General features: G+C 44.1%; 3 protein-coding genes across 3 annotated transcripts; 1 reads left to right on the top strand and 2 right to left on the bottom strand.

Moving 5' to 3' along the window:
- Positions 1–1305: 1305 nt before the first annotated feature.
- Positions 1306–10686, bottom strand: mlf2 (myeloid leukemia factor 2). Its single transcript, XM_030370559.1, has 8 exons — positions 10378–10686; positions 9884–9995; positions 9756–9791; positions 9271–9324; positions 8995–9123; positions 7313–7472; positions 6791–7011; positions 1306–1872 (listed from the first exon to the last, which is right to left on the bottom strand). The coding sequence occupies exons 1-7, from the start codon at positions 10419–10421 to the stop codon at positions 6794–6796; spliced, it is 753 nt and encodes a 250-aa protein (XP_030226419.1). The 5' UTR covers positions 10422–10686; the 3' UTR covers positions 1306–1872; positions 6791–6793.
- Positions 10687–12638: 1952 nt separating this feature from the next.
- On the top strand, positions 12639–16529 carry cdc42l (cell division cycle 42, like). Its single transcript, XM_030370567.1, has 6 exons — positions 12639–12750; positions 13694–13798; positions 13927–13999; positions 14189–14298; positions 14596–14793; positions 15484–16529. Exons 2-6 carry the CDS (start codon positions 13694–13696, stop codon positions 15571–15573), a joined length of 576 nt encoding a protein of 191 aa, XP_030226427.1. The 5' UTR covers positions 12639–12750; the 3' UTR covers positions 15574–16529.
- Positions 16530–16687: 158 nt separating this feature from the next.
- On the bottom strand, positions 16688–21053 carry wnt4b (wingless-type MMTV integration site family, member 4b). Its single transcript, XM_030370548.1, has 9 exons — positions 20632–21053; positions 20008–20250; positions 19378–19531; positions 19192–19276; positions 18937–19068; positions 18554–18696; positions 18289–18429; positions 17814–17976; positions 16688–17515 (listed from the first exon to the last, which is right to left on the bottom strand). Exons 2-9 carry the CDS (start codon positions 20094–20096, stop codon positions 17346–17348), a joined length of 1077 nt encoding a protein of 358 aa, XP_030226408.1. The 5' UTR covers positions 20097–20250; positions 20632–21053; the 3' UTR covers positions 16688–17345.
- Positions 21054–24366: the final 3313 nt, after the last annotated feature.

The raw sequence follows: 24366 nt of genomic DNA, 5'->3' as shown, positions 1-24366 counted from the left end.
GGGGAGTGTGAGTCATTGGAGGAGGCAAGGGAAAGGGGGTGGGGCATGAGGGAGAAGCCGGGGGTAAGAGAGGAGAGCCAGGGGGAGAGAGAGAGACCTAAGGGTGCGTGTAATGCGCTTTGGCGAGGTACCAGCAAGATGTTGAGAAATAAAATGGCTGAGGGGGAGCTGGGGATGGACTAAAAATGGCACAGAATCTTTTCCATTTAATTTAGTAGGTCACGACTGCAATGATCGGAGCGATGCAGGACATGAACACATTAAATATCTGGTTAATTTTAAAGAGTTGGGTTGGACACTCATTGAGCTAATGATGCAATGGCTATTAGCAGTTATCCTAGCAACGATGGATATGTACAGGTGTATCACAGACATATAGTAGTACATATACATATCATGAATCTCTCCAAAACACTGATCAGTAGTTTCTCAAACCAAACTACTGATCATCAAATAGAGACTCGTTTGGCAACCAAAATAACACATCTAAACACATTCCACTCCTGTTTTCCTCAGCCTCACTTCCTAAATCCTCAAATACTGTCCTACAGCAACGAAAATGATGAGGATGGAGGAACTTCTTGGAACACAGGCCTGATCTCTTTGACCAAAGCCTACACATCTGGCCCTTTAACAATGTAAGGGACACAGACCGCACAACTGCACGACTATATAGTCACACAAGACAGACTAAGGTGTGGGGGAGAGGGGGGGTGGTCAGGTCACATGAGCGAGCAGGTGATTGGACAGGTATGGTGTGAGCATTGACGGAGGTAGAGGAGACGGGGCTGCGCTGTAGAGCATCACTGTTGAATGGGATGACAGAAGCAGTTATAATGTGCTGAGCCAGTGCTAGATCAGACCTTTCGGTTCAATGGGATGCACGCACACACACACAATACCATTTTTTTTTTTTTTGATTTTCAACAGAATTGAATGAGTGGTTAGCTGGAGTTGAGGTGTACGAAAACATAATTACAAATATCATTTCTTCAAATAAAGTAAAAAAAAAACAATCCAATATTTGACATTTGTATAGCATATCAACACTTTAAGAGGAACTCCTAAAGTGTAAAGGCCCTTTCAAAGAGGTGTCACCAAAGGAGGTGTGACACGGATCACAAATTATGGGTCTGCTACCTTAATACACAAGCGCATGGGTAGTAGACTAAACTAGTGAAGATTAGACCAATACCAGTCCCTACATAAAAGTAACATACCCACCAGTTAGTGATTGAGAGTCACTGCGTTTGTTCCACAAGGACACCTCTGTGAAAAGGTTAAATTAAGCCAGAGACAACACGATCAGTTTTTGCAATTATCTAACAATGTTTAATGATTTTCTAATCAGTTTAATTAAGTCAACAGTATACAATTCTATCCACAGACACACAAGTGTCTTCACAAACATAAAATGGACTGTACAGAGGATGCATGTACTGTGGTGTAGCACCGTATACTTTATAGTGCTGTGGGGCACAAACGCATGTCAAGTTTTGAGAATGTGTCTCTATATACAAAGTGTGTGTGTATGCGTGCGTGTGTGTGTGTTGTTCTATGCATGTGTGCATTGGAAGGAGAAGGTGTGTCTCTTGTGTTTGACAGTAACAGCGGAGAAGTCTAACTACAAATTACTGGATATTGGTGTGTGTGTGTGTTTGCGTGTGTGCGTGTTATATGTATAATTTATATATAGACAGTCCAGTCATAACAAACATCTATAATGGTCCAACTCTTATGACCACGAGGTTCCTTCTTCATCCTGTTTCACAGCGTCGGGCAAAAGCTTTCATCTCTCTCTCGCTCTCTCTCTCTTTTGTCGTCTTCCTCCTCCTCTTCATCATCATCACTCCTCTTCTCATGTCTTAAACCCTGAGAAGAGAAAGCAGGAAAACACAAACTCAGGGTCTGATCCATACTATCAACACCCCCCCCCCCCCTCCCCCGTTAGTTTAAGTTTTTTTCAGGTGGATGGAACATTTATACACCATGATGATGAACAAATAATGGTCAACAATCCATTTGAAAGACATTCAATATAATTGGGGGATACATTATATATTGTAGGCTCTGCAAAATATCCATAAAACAAAGTCCAGTTATGTTACTGGGTCGGTTTGAGGCTGGGTTTGGATCGGTGTCTTTTATCAAAGCAGACAGTCTTCTTCACTGCAGCATGCTGGGTGGGATCAGTATCTTACAACTCTAAACCACTCTCTTATTGCTTCAGAAATCAATATACATAATAAATGTATTAGCAAAAAGAAAAGATTGTTGCATAGAACAACACGGACGGGCCACGCATGCAGCTGATCTCAAGCATCATCTTAAGACCTTCTGACACTAGATCATCATGTCGGCCTTAATCCTTTTGTGGCGATCGGTGATCAAGAAAAAACCCAAACCTTTATCCACTATCTCCCAAAACCTATATCCACTACCTCCCAAAACCCTCATCCACTACCGCCAAAACCTATATCCACTACCTCCCAAAACCTATATCCACTACCTCCCAAAACCTATATCCACTACCTCCCAAAACCTCTATCCACTACCTCCCAAAACCTTTATCCACTACTGCCAAAACCTTTATCCACTACCGCCAAAACCTATATCCACTACTAGAGATGTGAATAACTAAAAATGTTCATGGTCGAATAATCAGTGAATGGTATGAAAGAATAATCGATTATTCGATGTGCCGACATTCACAAAGGCAGCCTTGGATCATCGGCAAGAAAGCACTTAATATCTTAAACGCAAAAAAACAACTACCTTCCAAGTAGTTCCAGTCTAATTGTCCGTTCAGCCTTCAAAATGAGAGCTGGTAAATTGTGAAAAATGCATTAAACTGTCATCAGAAAGCGCAGTTATATGCTATAGACCCTATAGTATCTGTGGTATAAAGGCTGGGAAGAATTTCAAATTATAAATACGTACACTTTATGTTGAAATTATAGACCGTCACGATTCCCATTTGAAACGAACAGCGCAGTGATTAATCCTCAAAACGAAAGCTGGTAAATTGTGAACAATGAATTCAACTGTAATCAGACAACGCGGTTATATGCTATAGACCCCAGAGTATCTGTGGGATAAAGGCTGGGACATGTACACTTTATGTTGAAAGTATAGACAGTCGTGATTCCCATTGAAACGAATAGCGCAGTGATTTTATTTTATTTTTACGGTTTTCGTTTACTGTTTTTTCCTTAACAGTTATGATTTACTAACCGGTTACACGTGTACACTAGGGTTGCCGCGGTATACGGTATTACCGGTGTTGAGGCCAACACCGATTACTCGGTGTTGCACACCGGCAAAACCGTTTTATTTTTTTGTTTTTTTTTGTAATAAAAAACAAATTCAGTAAAAATGAATGATATAATTATAATTAAGAACATTTTAATGTGTAGAATAGGCCACAGTTCTACTCTGTGCGGGAGAATTGGCACGCCGAGAATTTACGCGCTTTCTTACAAGACCGGTAACCATAGCAACGCCGGTAAACAAACCCGAGAAGCCCAATCCCTACGTGAGCGCACAGAGCTTTTGGCCGTGATATTATGATATATAAAATTATATTATACTATTATCAAGTTCAAGTTCAAGTGTTTTTATTTGTCACATAAAATAAATTGAAGTGAAATGTTAAAGGGTCAATGCTCCACACTGTGCAAAAATAAATAAAAATATAAAATAAAATAAATTAGTTAATTTACATAGATAAAATAAAAAATGTAAATAAAATCAAATTTAAAAATAAGGTGTTGAATTAAAAATTTGAATTCAAGTGTCTCACTGCCTGTGGATAAAAACTTCTCATAAGTCTCTCAGTCCTTGAGTTAAGGCTTCGTAGGCGTCTACCCGACGGCAGCAGGGTGAAGAGGCTGGCATTGGGGTGTGTGTCATCCCTCCTGATGTTTTTTGCCCTCGACTCCACCCTCTTGTGGTAGATGTCCTTCACGTTGGGTAGGGACGCTCTGATAGTCCGCTCAGCTGAGCGCACCACCCACTGTAGGTTGGCCTGGTCTTGAGCGGTACAGCTTCCGTACCAGACGGAGATGCATCCTGTGAGGACGCTCTCCACGGCTGAGGAGTAGAAGGTCTTCAGGATGGAAGGGGAGACCTTGAATTTCCTCAGCCTCCGGAGGAAGTACAGTCGCTGCCTAGATGACTTTGTCACATGTTGTGTGTGGAGGGTCCAGGTTAGGTCTTCAGTGATGTGCACACCCAGGTACTTAAAACTAGGAACCCTCTCCACAGGCTCCCCGTTGATGATGAGGGGGGTGAACCCGCTGTCCTGCTTCCGCCGGAAGTCCACCACCATTTCCTTTGTCTTTTTTATATTTAGGGCCAAATTGTTGGACTGACACCCCAGTGCCAGGTCTGCCACTTGGTTCTGGTAGGGCTGCTCGTTGTTATCAGAGATAAGACCCAGCACCACAGTGTCGTCTGCAAATTTAATGATGGAGGTTGAACTTCCGGAGGCTGTGCAGTCATAAGTGTAGATGTTGTACAGCAGCGGGCTCAGAACACAGCCCTGGGGGGAACCGATGTTGAGGGTCAGCGGCCCAGAGGTTACACCACCCTCCACTCTCACCACCTGGGGGCGGTCAGTAAGGAAGCTGAGCACCCAGTTGCACATTTGGGTGTTGATCCCCAGCGACCTCATCTTGTCGATCAGGCGGAGGGGGACTATGGTATTGAAAGCTGAATATATATATATAGAAGAATGTATCAATATATAACTTATATATAGAATGTTATAAGACGCCGAGAATTGGCACGCTGCCAGCCGCTGTCACCGAGTGTGAGAGGAGGGTTGACGGCGAAGATGGTGGTTGACCTATAGTTTCAAAGTTAATACCGCTTATACCGGTAATACCGGTGTTAACACGAGCGTATTACTCGGTGTGAAAATGTCCACACCGCGGCAACCCTAGTGTACACGTGTACCCGTGCACACCCCTGATTCTGACCCACCCCTATCCACTACCGGCCAAAAACCTATATCCACTACCGCCAAAACCTTTAACCACTACCTCCCAAAACCTTTATCCACTAACGCCAAAAACCTATATCCACTACCGCCCAAAACCTATATCCACTACCTCCCAAAACCTTTATCCACTACTTCCCAGAACCTTATCCACTAACGCCAAAAATCTATATCCACTATCGCCCAAAACCTATATCCACTACCTCCCAAAACCTTTATCCACTACCGCCAAAAACTATATACACTACCGGATAAAAACCTTTATCCCCTACCGCCAAAATCTATATCCACTACCGCAAATTCTTTATCCTCTACCGCCAAAAACATATCCACTACCGCCCAAACCTATATCAACTACCTCCCAAAACCTATATCCACTACCGCCAAAACCTATATCCACTACCGCCAAAACCTATATCCACTACCGCCAAAACCTATATCCACTACCGCCAAAACCTATATCCACTACCTCCCAAAACCTATATCCACTAGGGGTGTGAACGGTTACAAAGAATTGTAAACGGTTACACAACCTTCTTTTTTTCGTGTACACGGTTAACCGTTTTTTTTATTTTATTTTTAAAGTGGACCGCAGTCGCGCTATAGGGGGATTATTTGTTTATCAACACGGCGGATGCGCGAGCAGAATGATCGCAAAAAGAACATTTGTTTGACCGGTTGCCATGGTTATCTCCGTGTGGTTAATTTGCAGTTGCAGTGTTAATTAGGATGTCGTTAGCCTACTGTTACATTAAACTGTCATCAGAAAGCGCAGTTATATGCTATAGACCCTATAATATCTGTGGTATAAAGGCTTGGACGAATTTCAAATTATAAATATGTACACTTTATGTTGAAAGTATAGACCGTCGAAATTCCCATTGAAACGAACGGCGCGTGATTAATCTTCAAATGAAAGCTGGTAAATTGTGAAAAATGAATTCAACTGTAATCAGAAAAAGCGGTTATATGCCCCAGAGTATCTGTGGTACAAAGGCTGGGACAAATTTTGAATTATAAATATGTAAACTTTATGTTGAAAGTATGGACCGTGATTCCCATTGAAACAATGGCGCTGTGATTATTTTATTACGGTTTTCGTTTACTTATTTTTCCTAACAGTTATGATTTACTAACCGGTTACATGTGTACACGTGTACCCGTGCACACCCCTAATATCCACTACCTCCCAAAACCTTTATCCACTACCTCCCAAAACCTTTATCCACTACCTCCCAAAACCTTTATCCACTACCTCCCAAAACCTTTATCCACTACCGCACAAAACCTTTATCCACTACCGCACAAAACCTATATCCACTACCGCCCAGTCTATTGAACACAGAACAAACCTAACAGCGAATCTTCCGACTTGTGTGTTCTTTCTTCTAGGCGGCGCTCAGTATCTCGTCTGATGTTCGGCCGTCTTGACATTAACGCCCTCCGTTACCCAGAGGAGGCCACTGAGTTCCTCAACACAGCACTAAGGCTACTCGGGTTTTTGGAGCTTTGCCTTTTGAAGTCTTGTCACTTAAAAGAGGAAACAGGGAATTCACCCTTTTGCTTTTTGTTATGTCGGGGGTGACTTGGAAATAGCCAAAATACATCTTAATGAGAGCTATACAACCATCCGTACAACTATTGCAGCGTTTAACTAACCTTAATGAATAAAAAATATATTTCCCTAACTTCTGCGATATCGATAGCAGCACCGGGTATGCCGCAGCTTATCAATGTGGTCCACGCACACACACGGTGGTCCACGCGCACACACGGTGGTCTACCTACCTCTCACCAGTCGTAGCGCGGGCGGTTGTGGGGTGGCGGAGGGGGGTGCCTGGGGGACTCGTGGCGGTGGATTGGCGGGGACTCGGAGGATGGGGGCGCAGCTAGGGCCAGCTGCTGACCGCCCGCTCGCCGGTCGCGGCAGTAGTCCAGCCCCCGGGCGCCTGGGGGCGGGTACCTCCCCGCCTCCCGCCTCCACTCCTCGTCGAACGCCGCCGCCTCATCTGGCGATGGAGGGGAGGAGAGAGGGACACGGGATTCAGTGACTTTTTGTTAACCATCTCTTTGTGTGACCAACCACATTCATTCAAGACTAAGATTCAAATGTTGTGATCTGGTCATCATGACCAACCTGGGGTCGTCATCTTTGTCATCGTTCTTTGCCTACAGGTAGACGGCGGTCATTTGGGATAAAACACACTGTACCTTTCAACTTGGTGGTCCCAGCCACTGGACCCACATTTTGAATAAATGACCAAAGCCCGTGATTTCTCAGTATAAAACGTCTAATCTCCGTGCACTCACTCTCCTCCAGGTTGATGTAGTCCTGACGCTCCTCGTGGTCGCCCGTGCGGCGGTTCCGTGAGCGCTCCATTACGTGCCCGCGATCTCGGATGTGGTGGCCGATGGCCAGGCGCTCCACGCCACTCTCGCTGTCACGCATGGCCTGGCGCGTCTCACGGATCTGGGCACACACACACACCGTTCCAGCATGAAATCATAGAACTTATCACTGAACCGAGAATAACTGACTGGGGTCCTGACTCAGATATTACTGCGTGGCACGGCACGTCTACCATCATCCACAGCCAACCTGCGTTTGACCTGCTACCATAGACTAGCCTTTGTCATTGGGAGGGCTCTGTGACTATGAACGGTGCTCTCCAAGTATTCAAAACGGAGAGGGCAAAGAGGAACGTAATAAAGGAAATAAATCCTACGGACGAATTACGTAGCTACGACATATCCAAATACCATGCAAACTAACTGACAGCTACAACAATCCTGCCAGGGTATGTCAATGAGCCGCCTTGATCAGCATATTTCCTCTACCTAACCCTCTACTCATCTCAATAACGTTCCACAAAGCTTAGGGACAGAGGAGAGGAGTTGGCTGTACGATAATCACAACAGCTGATTCATTTTAGATCAGTTCAAAATAGGACATCTGTTAAACAGTCAGTTCTCTAAACAAATCCACCCAGATCACACATCGCAACCATTAGAAAAACGTATCTATAATACCACAGCAGTTTGCGGAATCCGCTGCACCACCTGACCTTTGAGTATCGATGTGCCATTAGGCTTATAAGGCTACGTTGTGTGTGGATGTGTAGAGCTCCATTAGAGCAGAGATATATTTTGATTGTCTGCGTCCTAGTGAGGGCTAAGCTGCTCAGTATAACGACATGGTGTGTGGTGCATTCATATACAACTTCACTCATTATAAAGCTCAGACACAACAATGTTACTGAAAAAGTATCACAAAGTTGTGTCATAATACGCACACTGCTTCACACAACTCTGCGAAAAACATTTTTAACCTGCAGTTTCAGCTGGTTCAGTGTTGGAACACCAAGTTCCAACACTGCTCAAACTGCAGGTTAACTTTCATTTTGAGGCAAAACCAATCTGTGGAGTCTAGAACGTTTACACGTTTTTTGCAACACACCGTAGGAAAGTATAAATGCAAATTAATGAGTACAATCAAAACATCGCCCATCCCTAAATGCATAACGAGACAGTCCTTAAGGGTTGCCTAATGAGTGCAAGAAGTGCAATTTATGATCACTCAAATTATGACCTGGATTTATTTTATTTGACATGTCGTAAATGAACAGGCATGTTTAAAGGCCATCGAAGAAGAAGAATTTTAGAAGCAAACAGAGAAAATGTGTAGTATTTATGTTTTTTTGTAATTGCCATGGCTACTTTCCTACATAACCTGAAAACGCCCAAACGGGTGGGGGTCTTTCCCTCTAGCCTGTCCGAACACTGGTTCCCAAAGGCATCATCAAACTGTCCTTCCAACTTCACACATTGGTCTGTGAAGCCCCCTGGGTCCCCAGACGTGATTAACTGCTATGAAAATAATAAACTGGATTGGTCCTGGACTTAGTGACAGCTGGCCCTGATTACTTTGCCATGGCCCTGTGTGTAGGAAAAGCATTAAAAAAGCAGGCAGGAGTGAGGCAGCGCGTACTCACCCCTCCAGGTGCCGTTCTCATCTCGCTTGTCTGTTGGAAGACTTTGGGAGCGCCGGAGTCTAAGGAGGAGTAGGAAATCACCGTCGACGAGGAGTACGTCTGACAGTTGGGGGAACCCGACATTCTCTCCTGTTAGACAAGGAGAGCACGTTCATGGAGTTGAAGAGATATGATTCAATCAATCCGCCTGACAGCGGGGTCAGACCCATTTTGTGGTATGCTGCATTAGCAATGCACTAGATTTACGATACCAATGTTTGATCAAATGAAACTCACCATATTCCCCATCATTCCACCCATCATGCCAAACATATCCATGAACCCGCCACCCTGCAATAGAGGTAATTCATTAGATGTTAAAAGGCTCCTCTCAGTCAAACCGCCAATACTGTCCACAATCAATGGATGGTTTGTTACACTGATGGTTTGTTACACAGAACCATCGTCTTTGCAAACAGTTTGAACAGTATCAGGCACTTGACAGGTGACTGGATGAACATCTGTCTGTCTATCGCTTTCTATCCCGTATCATGTAGATCACATAGTTCCTCATAGGATGCTGATTGGTCCAAACCACTGGTGGTTTTCACTTTGCAGCGTCCCTTGAAGACTGGCAAGATTGATTCTCGCAGGTTCCTAATCTTGCAAATCCAGCTGCCTATCAAGGTTAACTTTTTCCACCTCAGAAAATACATTTGTAGTGGTGTGGACATTGGATAATAATGAAATGTTGACATTCCAATATGATAAAAATTACTCACCATTCCCATCATGCCAAAAGGAGCCAAGGCTCCAGCCTAATAGAAAAAAAAAAGAATATAAACCAAATTTACACTTGAAACAGTTCACAATTACAAATGGTTGCCTTGAAAAACAAACACAAACACACCTGGAGATGAGGTGCACGTGGAGGCTGAATCTGTGGGGCAAGAGGGAAAGGTTCAAACCCAAATGATCCAAATAGACCCCCCATCTGCTGTCGATGAGCTGCAAATGGATCCCTGCAAGAGAAAAGATCGCACTTAAAAAAGGACCAACATCAATGTCCCTGTGTATTGTGTTAAGTATGGACACACAGCTGTTGACAAATAGAGATGAGTTTAAAGGCATTTGCGACAAACAAACCAAATATATGCATTTGATACAAAGCTATACTTGCAGGGCTATGCATCTATTGTAAAAACGCTCTGAGCTTCATCCTGAGCTCTGAAGGATATATAGTGGCCCCCTACATGCTTGCAAGTCTATCATTCGATAGGTTTCTGCTCCAGTATAGCATGCACAAGTAAGCGTGTTATAAACGCACATTGCATTGGTTCTGCGTGTTTCACTAAAATCGGCAAACACTTGATAATATCACATTATAATACGAGCATAACTCACATCATGAAAGGACTGTCATCAACGTCATTCAAGAATCGAAACATGTTAGGTAATTCAGCTAGCTAGTATTAGCCAGCTAGCTATATAAATGGTCGGTCAACAAGACAACAGTGGTCTTTTGGATTCAAAGCCCCCAGCAGAGCAGCGAACAGATCCCCTGTACTGTGGCACTGGACGATATCCTCACAACGGGTCAGGCGGTACGGTGTCTTTTCAGTACTCTGAATGGTAATTGTATTTTCAAGCTACCTGCACCAAAAATATAAACGGAAGTCTTTCTGACAAAGGAAGCAAAAACATCAGCAAGTCAGCACAAATATTACGAGTTTGGACTTCCGGACGGTTCTTTCAAAGCAAAAGCATTTCTGACACAATTAATTTCGTTATATATAAATTCATCAAATAAATGTAAAGGTACAAAATCATTTAACATTTTTCTTATAACCTGATATCAACAGCCTCTTCCTCTGTCTTTTGAAAATAGTATCCTGAACATAAGAATATTTAGTATGCTCAGCTAGTCAATCTGTGTATAAGCCTTTTGGTCTAAAATAGTGACTTCGCCAAAGTGAAAAGACAATTCCCGATTTCAGGAAATTGTAAATAAAGCAAAATGAGGAGAAATCAGAATTGGTCTTGACTAGTCTTCCTCATTAATCATTGATACATTGAGACCTTTTTATGATAAGACTGCTGGAAATTTAAATTAAATGTTACTCCTGTCCAGCATCGATACACCTTTTAATATTGCTCCTCTGCGGACAGCTTGTGTCATCCTCTTTGTATCGGCAAGCCTTTGGTTTCACAAAAATCTAGGATTGACAACCATCCATGTTCTGAACAGATTTTATTCTTTACACTTTTTGAGAGAAAGTTGCTCAGAAATGAAAAGGTAGAATTTTGTGAAACCAGAGGCCTGTCTGCAGATCCTAGAAGTGCCACATTGGTGAGTTTATCACGATAAATACAATCAGATAAGACTTATATTTTCATTAATAGAGAACTCCATGTAATTTGGACCAGGCAGTCCGTATGCAAACGTATAGGCCTCCCGGTTCCCCCATGTCATCATCTTTATAAAGAAATCATCATGCTTCTCAATCAGAATTATGTTTCTTTAAGTGAGACATTGTTTTTATATTGCAGAATTTGATATTCTTTAAGCGGAGCAACACCATTGTGTTGGCCGATTTAAGTTTGGAAGTCATGTCCTCAAGAATCCACTACTGTTTTCTTTAAAGAACATTGTTTTAATCATATTCATATTGCAGAGCTGAATGCTAAAAATAGCATTTAATCATATTAATGTAACAATAATATACAATGCAATGGGGCTATGTTAGACCATATGAGAAAACCACTGACCATTTAAAAAACAGTAAGGATAATATACTAATATACTCTTTTGAGAGGTGCTTTATAAATAATTATGATACTTATTATTATGCAATTCATACAATATAGATTATATCTAATTAAATAATAGTAGCATACTATATAAGTTTGGACTTGAGAATGTTACCTCATTCGTTACACATTCCCTTGATAGGTTGAGATACAATTATCAGCAATGCAGAGGCAGTTAGCCGTTATTATGTGATTGCTTAATAGTCCATATATTGTATAATTATGTATTGTGTCTTGCCTCTGGCTCTATCATTTGGTCCGTAGCACACAAACATCTTCAACCAAGTCATTATTCTATATCTTGGACATTGCCACAAAGCACATAATGACATACATAGCGACTTGTATTGCCTTTAGTTTCTCTTCTGTATACAAGCTTGTCAACAAGGAAGCTCTAAATGTCCAGCCCTTAACGCCAAAAAGGATAGCACTGTGACTATTGGTGTATTTTGTTTTCTTTTCTCCTTATCTTAAGCCGACAAACCCATCAAATAAATGGAAATATTTGAAAGGCCAATAGTTAGGTTTTTTGTTTGAAGTTTGTAAGCTAAAGAAGAAATTCCGCGCTGAGTGCAGTATTTGACTGCCGCCGCTACAGAGACAACCTGTCATGAGATGAGACTTGGTGGCCAAGCCCCGCCTACACTTTATGCGTCCCTGGTTGATATGCATAAAATGCACAACCAATATAAAACATATTTTTTATAGATTCAAAGGTAATTATACACGTCTATACATGGATGAGTACCTGGCTTTATTTAGGACTCCCTGTGATTCTATATATTTAAACGCTTTTTTTTTTCAGATCAAGCCCAGAGCTCTACCTGATTGGTCCACTAGGGGTCAGTGCCGCCCCTCCAGAGGTCCGCGCGCAGCCGCTCGAGCGTCCCGTTTGCGGTTGCGCAAAAATGTTATTCGTACTGTAAACCCGGATGTAACCAACGCCTAACCTGCCCCGAAAAAAACGTAAGTATAGTTTTTAAAGAAGTCAGCGTTGTTCAAATGTTGTTAGATGTACATATTAAATACTAGATTTAACGTCAGCACTTACATGTCGTTGACCCTTTAGCGACAGCGAACTATTTCTTGTTGGTTCCTCTTTATATTCTCCAACAATCCATCGAGTTAGCCATCGAGCTAGCCCAGTGTTAGGAGAACTCCCCTGTCAATTAAGCTGTCATTAGGTTTCGTTTATTCAGGATGGTTGAACACTAAATGGCTCGTTTTCTATTGAATAATATAAGTTGTGACTCGTGGAAATACGTTCGAAACACAGGACAATGTATTAATTAAGACCTGGATGGTAAATCTGGCTGGAACTACAGCTTCGAGATTTATGTGGAGATTCATTTTTCTCTAGCGTTATTTATATTATAGCTGTACTTATTTTATGCATCTAATGGCGTCTGATTCGGAACTTGGCTATTATGATCGAATGCCCATAAAGTATAATATGAATTAAATTGTTGATGAAGCGTACAAGTCAACCAAATTCCTGTCTAAAAGTGTTGTGACTCAGGCTAGGCCTATGCAGTTCCTCTCCCCGGTCCATCCTTGGCATGCAGCTGATGTATGCGGAAGCCTTCTTTCTTTACTCTCGTTAATGTTTCCGCGCGTGTAGGAAAACACCTACTGAAGATCTGCTATCAAGTTAACTCCCTAAACATTTTATTAGTCAAATAAAAAACATGTGCAGTTGTGATAGACCTCCCTAACCTTTTATTATTAATATTTGAGGCTTATTATTGTAAGACATGGGAGTTGTTTAACATCTGGTCACGCATGTCACTGTTGTAAAGGGTCTGAATTTAGGAATAATGTGGTTTAGGTTTTTCCTCTGTATGCCTTGGTGCTCTTGTCAGTTATCTTTCCAGTCGAGATTCTCAATCGTTCTTTCTTTCACCCATAGATGCAGACTATAAAATGTGTTGTGGTAGGTGACGGTGCTGTAGGAAAAACATGTCTACTGATTTCCTACACAACAAACAAGTTTCCTTCAGAATATGTACCCACGGTAAGAAATGTTAATATACATATATATTTAAAAAAAACTCTGTAGGTAATCGATTGTAATAGTTATATGATAAAAGTTGGAAAATCACCTCATATTTTTAACAACGCATTTTTTCTTGGTTTCTAAAGGTCTTTGACAACTATGCAGTGACTGTTATGATCGGGGGTGAGCCCTATACACTTGGGCTTTTTGACACAGCAGGTAACGTCATTCTAAACCTTCTATTTCCCCAATCTCTTGTCTAAATCAATGAAATTCAATAAACTGATCATGTAAATTCTTTCCGTTAATAACCTTTGTCTTGTTTCCTTTTCTAAACCCATCCATTGGATTATATTAACTGTCTACCTCCTCTTCTTCTCCTCTCTTCTTTCTGATTGGCGCTCACAGGTCAAGAGGATTATGACAGATTGCGACCCCTCAGCTACCCCCAGACGGACGTGTTTCTCGTCTGTTTCTCCGTCGTGTCCCCTTCATCCTTTGAGAACGTCCGCGAGAAGGTTGGAATTTCTTATGTCATTGAGCATCTTTTACCTTGTATCATGGGGGCTGGATACTGTAGTGGCTAGGGTGTTTGACTCTCAGCCAAATGGTACTGGGTTGGATTCCCAAAGTCTGCAAACTACCTGAAAAGATATCCTTGGTCTATGACCTGGGTTTGTAGTCACTGTAAGTTTCTTTTTGAACAGTTAGTATCAACGGCAAATAAATAATGCTCATCTTCTGCTCAAATGATCATCACAACTAAAACCAGTTTATTTTCCTCTAAAATGTGTGTCTTCTGTTTGTGCCTGCAGTGGGTCCCTGAGATCTCCCATCATTGTCCCCGCACCCCGTTCCTCCTGGTGGGCACCCAGGTGGATCTGCGGGACGACAGCAACACCGTGGAGAAGCTGGCCAAGAACAAGCAGCGCCCCCTGTCCCCCGAGAGCGGAGACAAGCTGGCCCGCGACCTCCGCGCCGTCAAATACGTGGAGTGCTCTGCTCTCACACAGGTGAGGCTCCTTAGTACTAATTCAGTTAGACCCCCCCCCCCCCCCCCCCCCCCCAGTAACATAGACGGTATCATAACAATTCCCAAGTGTCGTAGCATTAGCTCCACAACTCAACTTGATACACCTTCCAGATAACATGAGTCGATCTACGTGTGTATGTGTAATACACTACGTTAAAAAGGCGAATTCCAAAAACCTGAATATCTGCTTATTTTACAAGCAGTTTTGTTTAGAATAACCGTTTCCTTCTCTGTGGTGCGGGATGCCATGATAATATGAACACGATTGCTATGGAACACTCTTGACTACAGGAAAGAAACAGTAACTGCTTGTAAAATAAGCTGTATTCTTTGTTTTGAAAGTTGTCTTTTTAACATATTTAATTACAGGGTTGCAGTGTATTCAGTTTGTTGCAATCTGCTACCTCACCGCTAGAAGCCATTTAATCCTACACACGGCACCTTTAAATTGAGTTGTGGAGCTAATGCTATGCCTCCTGGGAATCATGAACCGGGGGATGACTGAACCAATCGTCCAAAAAGAGATCTCACTGCTCTTGTCTCAACAAAAGGCGAAAAGGCAAAAATCTTGATCTAACCCTTTCACGAGTTGCAGCACTTTGACCCTCTCTCTCTCTCTCTCTCTCTCTCTCTCTCTCTCTCTCTATCTCTCTCTTCCTCACTCGTGAAGCGAGGACTGAAGAATGTGTTTGACGAGGCCATCCTGGCCGCCCTGGAGCCACCAGAGACCAAGCCCAAGAAGCGCTGCATGCTGCTCTAGAAGAGCAGCCACACACTGGGGATGGAGGGAGAACCCAGGTGAATACGAAAAACGAGAGATACGGATCAACGGCTTGTGGGGAGGGAGGGGAGAAAGGGACAGAACAAGAGAGCAGGGATGACCTAAGCTGCGATCAATGTACACAGATTGTGCCTTCATATTATGTATTGAAAGAGGCCGCGCGGGAGGGAGCCTGTGTTGTCCTCACACGGTCACCGCCGAGGGATCACCGCGCTCCAATCCTCCGCTTGTCTTCCTGCTTCTAGTAATAGCAGTGTTACTCCTATCGATACCTGGGTGGGGCTGGCCCCCCCGCCTGACTCCTTTGCCCCTCTTTTTTAGGAAATATTTGTATACAGTTGCAGCCAGCCTATTGCCTGCTGTTTGTGTCCTATTTTCCCTGTGTTTTTCTGCCTACTATTAAGCCGATTTTTTTTTTTTTCTTTCTACTTACAATTAAGTTACGGATAAGTTGCTTAGTATGCAGTGCTTATTTAGATCCAACGAGCAACTTACTGTGGACTAATGCTGTAGCTTCTTTTTTTTCCTGCCACTTTTGATTGATTGTACTAAGAAATGTACAAGAGATGTATCGTCACTCCAAACCAGGCTAGCTGTTTCTTTCATCCTCCAAGGGAATTTTGGGAAGACCAAGTGCATTGTCGCCAATCTGCCTTTTTGCTGGTGACTTGATTCGAAATCAATTATATTTTTTATTTTTCTGTATGTTATATTAATTCTATGTCGTTTTATTCTTTCTTTTTTAAGGAGTCATTTTATTTTATTTGGAACTTCTGCTAGTGTATCAATATTTTGTGATTGATAATATAACAAGATATACTGTTCTATTTTGACCAGATCCTCATCTTTATAGAACTTCAAATAATTTTCTTAGAAACCTTTTGGGTGTTTGCAATCAAAGAATGTTTGTAATAAAATGATTTGACTGAAAGGTGCATCTTTATGGTCTTTGTATCTGGAATGGGCCTTGTATATTAAAAATACAGTTTAAATAATAGCAAAATGTAAAATTATTTATTTATATATATCTATATATTAAAAAGGGCTTAACCTTTCCACTAGAAAAATTAGGTCCGTCATTTAACGTTATAGAGACAAGAAAAAAAACGATTGGATGAACTACAGTATCATTTTAATTACCCTAGAAACTCATTTTCACAACTGTGACCACATTAGTGTGCGATGGAAAACAAGACACACTGATAAGAAAGTTACTTTTTGCATGAATGAATGGAAAGAAAAGAGCAAGGACTGAATGGCAGATATTCAAATAAATAAGCCAAGATGGAGACACAAAGAGATATAAATACATTAAATGTACAAAGACATTCTACCCTATTACAGGGGGTTCAAATCATAGACAGCTGCGCAGACAAGCAGTAAGTGCTGTAATATCATTAGTTTTGGTTAATTTCAAAGAAACAAAACAGTTCTAGTCAGTTCTATGAGGTACACTGTGTCTGGATATGTGCCCATGCCTGTGCATCTCTTCTGGTCTGCTCTTGTCTGATTCTTGTGGGTGTATATTTTCCTTCAATGGCTTGGCCCATGGTTATCCTACTTGCTTTGGCCCTAAAAGTGTGTGTTAAAATTGGCCACTAATACAGGATAAAGTGAAGAAGATTACGTTAATAATTCCCGTAATCACCTTGCCTAAAACAGCCGTGTTAAATAGTAAATGTGTGCTCAAAAGAATCTGTCTTTTGTGTAGTGTGTCTGTGTATGTTTGTGTGCGTGCATGCTAAGCCCTATCAGACTCTGCAGGTGTGGATAGTCACTGTGTTCTTGCACTGCTGGCAGCGGACTGAGCAGCACCAAGAGAACTTGCAGGAGCAGCGCTGTACCACCTCAGCCCGGCCCGCTCGGTACCCAGGCCCACAGCACACCAGCTCACAGCCGTCCGGGGCGAGCCGGGACGTCCCTGTGACCGGGGTAACAACATGTTTACTTCACTGTAATAATATCAAGGAGTGAATAGAGACCTGTATTTTTGGATTGATGTGCATCTTTGTTTCTCTGTTGCTAATCTGCACTTGTTGTTTTTTTATCGAAACTTCTGTGTCGCTACTCCAGATTTGATTTTACATTATGCTTTGATCGTTCTCACTTGTTTCGTGGCTTTAGGTCGAAGCCTCTGCAAAATGACTAAATCTAATTGCTTGTCCCTGTTATAATCCCAGTATCTCATGGCTGTGGGGTTTCAGAATGGCAGCTCTCACCGTTGCAGCGTCTCCCAGCCGTGCCGGGGATACCGTTGTCAGGGTCAAGATGACAGAAATCCGGGGAAGGGGCCAGGTACACCAGGTCCCTGGCGGCTGGTGGCTTCACCTGGGGGTCTCGGGGTAAGAGAGCAGTCCTTGATCCTATACGAGTCAGACGCACCTGCAAGGAAGACCGTTGGATGGAGAGATGGGTCAATAGTCGGGAAAAATTCATTACATCCGACCTTATGGTGTCTGATCAGGAATCTCTGGGGGAATCTTGGGGGAAGCTCAGTGACTCAACACGCAGACCCTGTAGGCAATAAACCCTGGTTCGATTTTGACCTGTGATCATATGCTACGTGCCCTTCTCTTTCTTCTTCGACCAACTTCCCCGTCTCGCTTCACTCTGAAAGCCTCAAAGCCCATGAAGAAAATGCAAGGAATCTGTATTCAGTTCAATTCTCTGAAATACTAGAGCATGCTGGGATACCTCTGTGGCGCCGTCGAAGCGTTCCTTGAGCACCGCGCCGACACGCCTGAATGGGGGCATGACCTTCCAGCAGGTTCTCAACTCACAGGAGCCCGAGACGCCGTGGCACTTACACTCCACCTGCATATTGTGCAGAATAGCCTGGGAGAGAGAGAGAGAGAGATGCGTGGATTCGAAAAAATAAACAAAAAAAGCAATGTCCTGCTTGTTGTAAATAAACTCAATGAGAAACAGATGAGTCAGGCTGCTGCTGCCACCAACCGACCTTCCGACCGGCCTCGTTGTTGTGGATATTCATGAGGGGTCGACCTGCTGATAAGCCCTTAGCTCTCTCCTGTTCATCCACAAACGTCTGGGAGAAGGCCACCCCGTAGGACAGGTTGTCACTGCAGCCCGACCACTGAAACCCTGTACAGCGGAAACAGGGAGATAGAATCGGAAAAGGATTGTGCTGCCAGGTTAGTTTTCCCAAGGAATGTGTCATTGTGTTTGGCGGTACTTCAGAGAGAGTGAGAGCGCGCAAAGAGAGGTGATAAATCTGATACAACACATTATTGTTCAACTTGGGCCAATCTACAGCTTTTATTGTGAAGCCCGCATCTCATCAGATCTGTGTTCATGGGGACGGCTGTGTGTTTATGAGCTCACCCTCCGGGCTGACCCCCCTGACCTTCCGGTCACAGCCACACCTCTCCAGCTCCCCCCGGCTGCAGGCCCGCGTCACCGCCATCGCCACCGCCGCCGAGGACAGGGCGTGCACGAAGGCCGCCTCGCGTGTCCCTGGTTCAGAAGAGCATGAGACGTGACCAAACGTAAGAGAAGAAAAGATGCTCTGCTTTGGCATTACGATACGCCCCCTGCAGGAAACCGATCAGTGGTCATTCTCATGAATAGCCCTCTCACCTTGGTGCAGGACCTTCCCAAACACGTTGATCCCGCGGGGCGTGGTGGAGCAGTTCCAGCGCCGGTTCCTGAACTGGTGCTGGCACTAAAGTGGTGATAGTCAAAGCGACATACAGCGGTTTATCGGATGCATTCCCGACGCTTTTCCCGATGACGACATTGCCAACGGCCTCAGGGTTTCCGTACCTCCTCGATCACCATCTCGGCCGCCTTGCGCACGGACTCCATGACCTCCCCCCTCGCCCTACACACCCCCACCTGCCCCGAGGACAGCCCTCGGAGCCGCGCGCAGGGGGCGTCACCTGACACGGGCCTGGAGCGGGGCAGCCTCGCCAGGGAGCTGGGGGAGAATCAGGTTGGGAACAGGTTGGGAACAGGTTGGGAACAGGGCATGCTTCATTACAGGGGGGGGGGGGTGGGCGGGGGGGCGATGGAGGACGCCGGAGGACGCCGGGTTTGAAAGAGAGAGGCAATAAAGGAGGAGAAGAGTAACAAGGCTGGAGAGGAGTACAGCGAAGGCGTGCAGAAATCAGGGAGAGAAAGGGAGGGAAAAAAGAAGGTGGCGGAGGTAACAATGGGGAGATGTTTCTAGGGAGAAAGGAAACGAAGGACGGACTGACGGACAAAGGGGACAGAGGAGGCACAGTGAAGGCGGAGGGAGGGAAAGAGAAAAGGTCACGGAGTGGAGAGACACAAAGGGAGAAAGGGGAGCGACAGAAAGAGATTTAGAGACACGTCACCATCTTTTAAAAGTTATAGCATGACAAACAAAACTCTCGCCTTTCTCTTGCTGCCTTTTTCGCGCGCCAGACTTACAGCCAGTTGGTTGCCATGGAGGGGTGGATTGCCCATAGCAACAACAGGAGGAGTGGTGTCGTGAGATTGACAGCAGAGACAGTTGGCATCAGACTGTCTATCTGTCCGTCTCTGTGTGTCAAGCGATTGGTCCTTGGATGGCCGGTGGTGAGCCTGCCCTGTGCTCCGCCAATCTCTCCGGCCCACAGGTCCCACAGCTGGTCTACGCTTGTGGTCCAGAACCCGGGGATAATCCCCGCATATCTGTTCATGAGGTTCAGGGAGGAGGGAGGGAGGGATGAGCAATTTGGCCTTGAAAAGTGGTTACTGCTCCCAGAATGTTTATGGCTATGACTGTTATGACAATTACACTACGTTTTAGATTGTGATTGGCTTATTGAACTGATTCAAACGGTTATAACAATTTTAACGTATCTGTTGATCGGATTGGTTGGAAAGATTAAAAAAATTTAAGCAATTTATATGTTCTATTCTCTATTTGAAATGTGTACCGATTTTTCTGCATTTCTTAAAAGTATAATCAAAAATTATCTGCACAACTTTCCGCAAGATATTGAAGCTCGGATCCATTACAAGATTTTCCCTAAGATTTCTTTACAAGATTAAGTAAATTATATTTCTTACCAGTTCTTGACTTGTAACCAGTTGTCCTCTTTTGATGTAGATGAATAGAAAATGTAATCCGAATTTTCACTTTATATCGGAAGCATGCTCAAAGAAGTGCATTGAATCCCCAGCAGATGTTTAGAAATGTAAAATAAAGATTACCTGCATATCCATGATCAAGTTTCTTTCATCTAATCAATATTAATAAACTAGTAAACCGTCAACAAGCAATGCAGCTTCAAATCAGTCCAAACGCTGCAGAAAAAGCATTATGTTTTGTTCCAAATGGACCTTTGAACATTTGCCCTCTCCAAAAAAAGTTTTTTGTCTTGTCCGGCTCAAACAGAAAGAAGGAGTGAGAGTTGCAAGAAGAGAGTGATTGGTTATAAACCCTTGCACGTTAAGTGCAAGGGTGGGAGAAAGAGAGAGAGAGAGAGAGAGAGAGAGAGAGAGAGAGAGAGAGAGAGAGAGAGAGAGAGAGAGAGAGAGAGAGAGAGAGAGAGAGAGAGAGAGAGAGAGAGAGAGAGAGAGAGAGAGAGAGAGAGAGAGAGAGAGAGAGAGAGAGAGAGAATGAGGTGAAGCGTAAGGGTGGTGGGAGGGGAGCTGGCATTGGGAAGGTGGATGGTTACACCATATTACAGTGTATTAACATTGACAATGAGAAATGGCCGTCATCCTTTGTGTATGTATGACGAGCACAAGACATGACCTGAGACCGGAGCGAAAAATTGGCAATGCCATTATGGTCGTCATTTCCTCTGAGTTTGTGTGCTTCTTTGTGTGTGTTTGTGTGAGTGTGTGTGTGTGCATGTGTATATGTGTGAGTGTATGCGAGCGTGTATATGACGTGTGTATGATGTTAATGTGACACAAAGAGATATGCTTTCAGTGTGTATTTAGTTATTTGTATGCATCTATGTGTTTATTTGTATGTGTTTAAGTGGGTCTTCTAGTAGAAGGTGTGTAGTGGCACAACTAGGGACCATACTCACAATAAATGTATTACCCAGCAAGCAGTGCAATAGTTAAATCATTTCATTTCAATATAGTTATTCTATCGATCCATATGCAGACACCCTACAGAGCCCCGCCAGGTGAAGTGACACAGCAGATACCTATGGATGAATATGAAAAAAGAGGCTTACCTAATGTTTAATTTTCCCAAACTTTGTTGCTCATTTTACGAGGTCCCCCTCCACCTCCTTCCCGTTCTCCCTCCAAACTTGCCCTCTCTTTCTCCCCTTCCTCCCCCTTCCCCTTATTGTCTTAGAAGAAGGGATGACATTTAGACCAGCGGGGAGAAAACACTCCGCTGACAAATATTGGAACTGAGGCAAATAAATCACAAGATAGGGGGGATAGAAGGGGCTTGAGGAGAGCGTGGACGGACGCAGGAGAAGAGACGCCTGGCCTGAACACATCTCTCACCAGGACGGAGTAGACCGCTTCATGACGTAGACAGGCTTTTGAGGGTAAAAAAAACACTGCTATTTAATAATGAAAAAGAGAATTGCATTTCTCAATCTCAATGTCTCTTCTTATGTCTTTTTATTTTTAAGTATTTGAACTATAACAGCAATTGTAGCAGTGCTCTTAATCTGTGTTTGCATAGGTTTGCATACAGTGAGTGTGAATACATTGGTCACACTGCATGCATTGCTCCTAAAGGCTCATGTCTTATTCAAATGAACTGTGTGGGGCTGGAACCAAAACAATGGCCGGCACCTGTGGCGTCGAGGATCAGGCCTGTGGATGACCAGGCTACCTGAACCCTCTGACACCCCGCTCACCATGACCACCCCATAGCCACCCCCCACCCTCGCGTACACGCACACAGCCTCTGTCTCTCTCCCCCCTCTCCTCTTCCTCCAACCCCCTCCCCACGTTGCGTGATGGCCCCTCTTAGTTCAGTATCTGTAAAGACAGGTTGACTTTAGGCCTCCTGTCTTTTTTTATTTTTTTTATTTTACTTCTCCTCCATGTTCGTATTCATCCCTTTGTGTCCCCTGTTTCCTCAAGTGACGTCTTCCTGCTGTCTCCCGCGGCAACGCCATGGCGACCAGCGGCCCGCTGTCATGTCCGGCGCCTCCGTTACGTTAATCCCGTCATCCCTTCACCCCTTCTCTCGTAAATAACTCCCCCTTTTATTTTATCTTCATCTTGCCCCCCATTTGTAGCCACTACATCATGTCGCGATGGCCCCCGCGCCAATTGACTGTATCCCCGGTTGCAGGACTTAAAGAGGATGCTTATTAAAGCGTCAGCGAGGAGTTTGCCCTCCATGTAAAGATTACTTACTGGCCTTCAGCAGCGGCTGATATAAACCTTTTTTTAACAGCGTTTCACAGACACTCACAGATGTAAATGGGGGCAGCAAGGACAGTGTCCTGGCTGGGGGGTTTGACTCCAGGCTGAAAGGTACTGGGTCCGATCCCCATAACTCTATTTTAACCCTGGGCATCGAGAAGCGTAGATGCTCCAGGGCCGTGTTTTTTGGGATAAAAGCATCTGTTAAATGACTAAGGCAAATCTCAGCTTCTCCATGGGCTCGGTCGGCTGATGCTTATCATGCATGGGATGGAAGGTTGACCTAATTTTAAAATGGTTGCCAGAATCCGCTGACTACATAATCTACTGCGCTACAGATTCCTCCACAAGGGGAACGTAACGGAGATGGGGAGGGAAATTGTGCCTCTCGATCATGATTGTCGGAATCGTTTTTGCTCATTCACCCCAGAACCTTTGTGCTCTGCACCAGGGACCTGGCTCTCCCCTAACCTCGGTGTGCAGACCAAGGAGTCCTCTCGGGCAGAGACATGACCACTCCGTCTGAGCGCACTCACTACATTGCCGCCCAGGCATCTATGCCAACAAAGAGCCAGGCGCACTGCTGCGTATGAATATCTGTGTGTGTGTGCAGCGCGTGCACGTGCGAGAATATTATGGGATGGCAGCAGTGTTGTCAGGCAGGGAAGGGAGGGGGGGGGGGGAGCAGAGTGGGCGGTTTTGCTATGTGCACATGGGGGGGGGGGGGGGAGGGATTGTGTGTGTGGGGGGGGGAGGGTGTGGACCGTGTGGACGAGCCTTGAATATTGTGGAATGGATGGCGGGCGGTGTGCGTGTGAGGTGGGAAGATTGCTGTGCATATGGGATAGAAAGAGCAGGAGGGGGTGTTAGTGACGATGGTGCACATGAGTGCATGTGGTGTGCGCGCAGCCATTTGAGTGCGTGTGTGTGTGCGTGTGTGTGAGTGTGTGTGTGTGTGTATGTGTGCGTGTGTGTGGTGGGCATTCAACCGATGGTAAAAGACAACAGCCAGACATAGGCCTTTGTTCAGATGTGATCTGCATGTACAGTGGGGAATATTATAGAGTGTGCAGGAGGAAAGGAGAAACTAGTGGAGGGCCCAATGTGGCTCTATCACTTGTGTGTGCTTTTATGCCAAGGCCGTGTTGAGGCCATTAGCACTTGAATTCCCTGTATTTTAACACAAACTTGTGAATATCACAAGTCTCAGACCGCTTTACCTTATATCATTTTAACCCATTTTCAGATGATATTCATGGGCTATACTGTACCAAGTACATTATGTCTGCTATCTGGGTTTGGTCCTTCTGATCACCTGGAAAGGAGGTAGCTACTTTATCCTTTATCTTACGGGGTGAAATCACATATCATTATGTTATAATATATTAAATATTTGTATACGTATCACCCTCACAGTGAGAATAAAGACAAACTATTTTAGTATAT

Source organism: Gadus morhua, chromosome 11 (assembly GCF_902167405.1).
Source record: "Gadus morhua chromosome 11, gadMor3.0, whole genome shotgun sequence".
In the NCBI taxonomy this organism is placed as follows: domain Eukaryota; kingdom Metazoa; phylum Chordata; class Actinopteri; order Gadiformes; family Gadidae; genus Gadus; species Gadus morhua.
The sequence above is the reverse complement of the archived record's forward strand: the minus strand, read 5'-3'. Positions and strand labels throughout refer to the sequence as shown.

Coding starts and splice junctions, on each gene's coding strand:
- mlf2 (XM_030370559.1), bottom strand. CDS start 10,421: ATGTTTCGATTCTTGAATGACGTTGATGACAGTCCTTTCATGAT. Junction 9,792..9,883: donor CACGTGCACCTCATCTCCAG/GTGTGTTTGTGT, acceptor TTTTTCTATTAG/GCTGGAGCCTTGGCTCCTTT. Junction 7,473..8,994: donor TGAGAACGGCACCTGGAGGG/GTGAGTACGCGC, acceptor GTGTGTGCCCAG/ATCCGTGAGACGCGCCAGGC.
- cdc42l (XM_030370567.1), top strand. CDS start 13,694: ATGCAGACTATAAAATGTGTTGTGGTAGGTGACGGTGCTGTAGGAAAA. Junction 14,000..14,188: donor TGGGCTTTTTGACACAGCAG/GTAACGTCATTC, acceptor TGGCGCTCACAG/GTCAAGAGGATTATGACAGA. Junction 14,794..15,483: donor AGTGCTCTGCTCTCACACAG/GTGAGGCTCCTT, acceptor TCACTCGTGAAG/CGAGGACTGAAGAATGTGTT.
- wnt4b (XM_030370548.1), bottom strand. CDS start 20,096: ATGCCAACTGTCTCTGCTGTCAATCTCACGACACCACTCCTCCTGTTG. Junction 19,277..19,377: donor CCGAGATGGTGATCGAGGAG/GTACGGAAACCC, acceptor TCACCACTTTAG/TGCCAGCACCAGTTCAGGAA. Junction 18,697..18,936: donor CAGGGGGGTCAGCCCGGAGG/GTGAGCTCATAA, acceptor TCCGCTGTACAG/GGTTTCAGTGGTCGGGCTGC.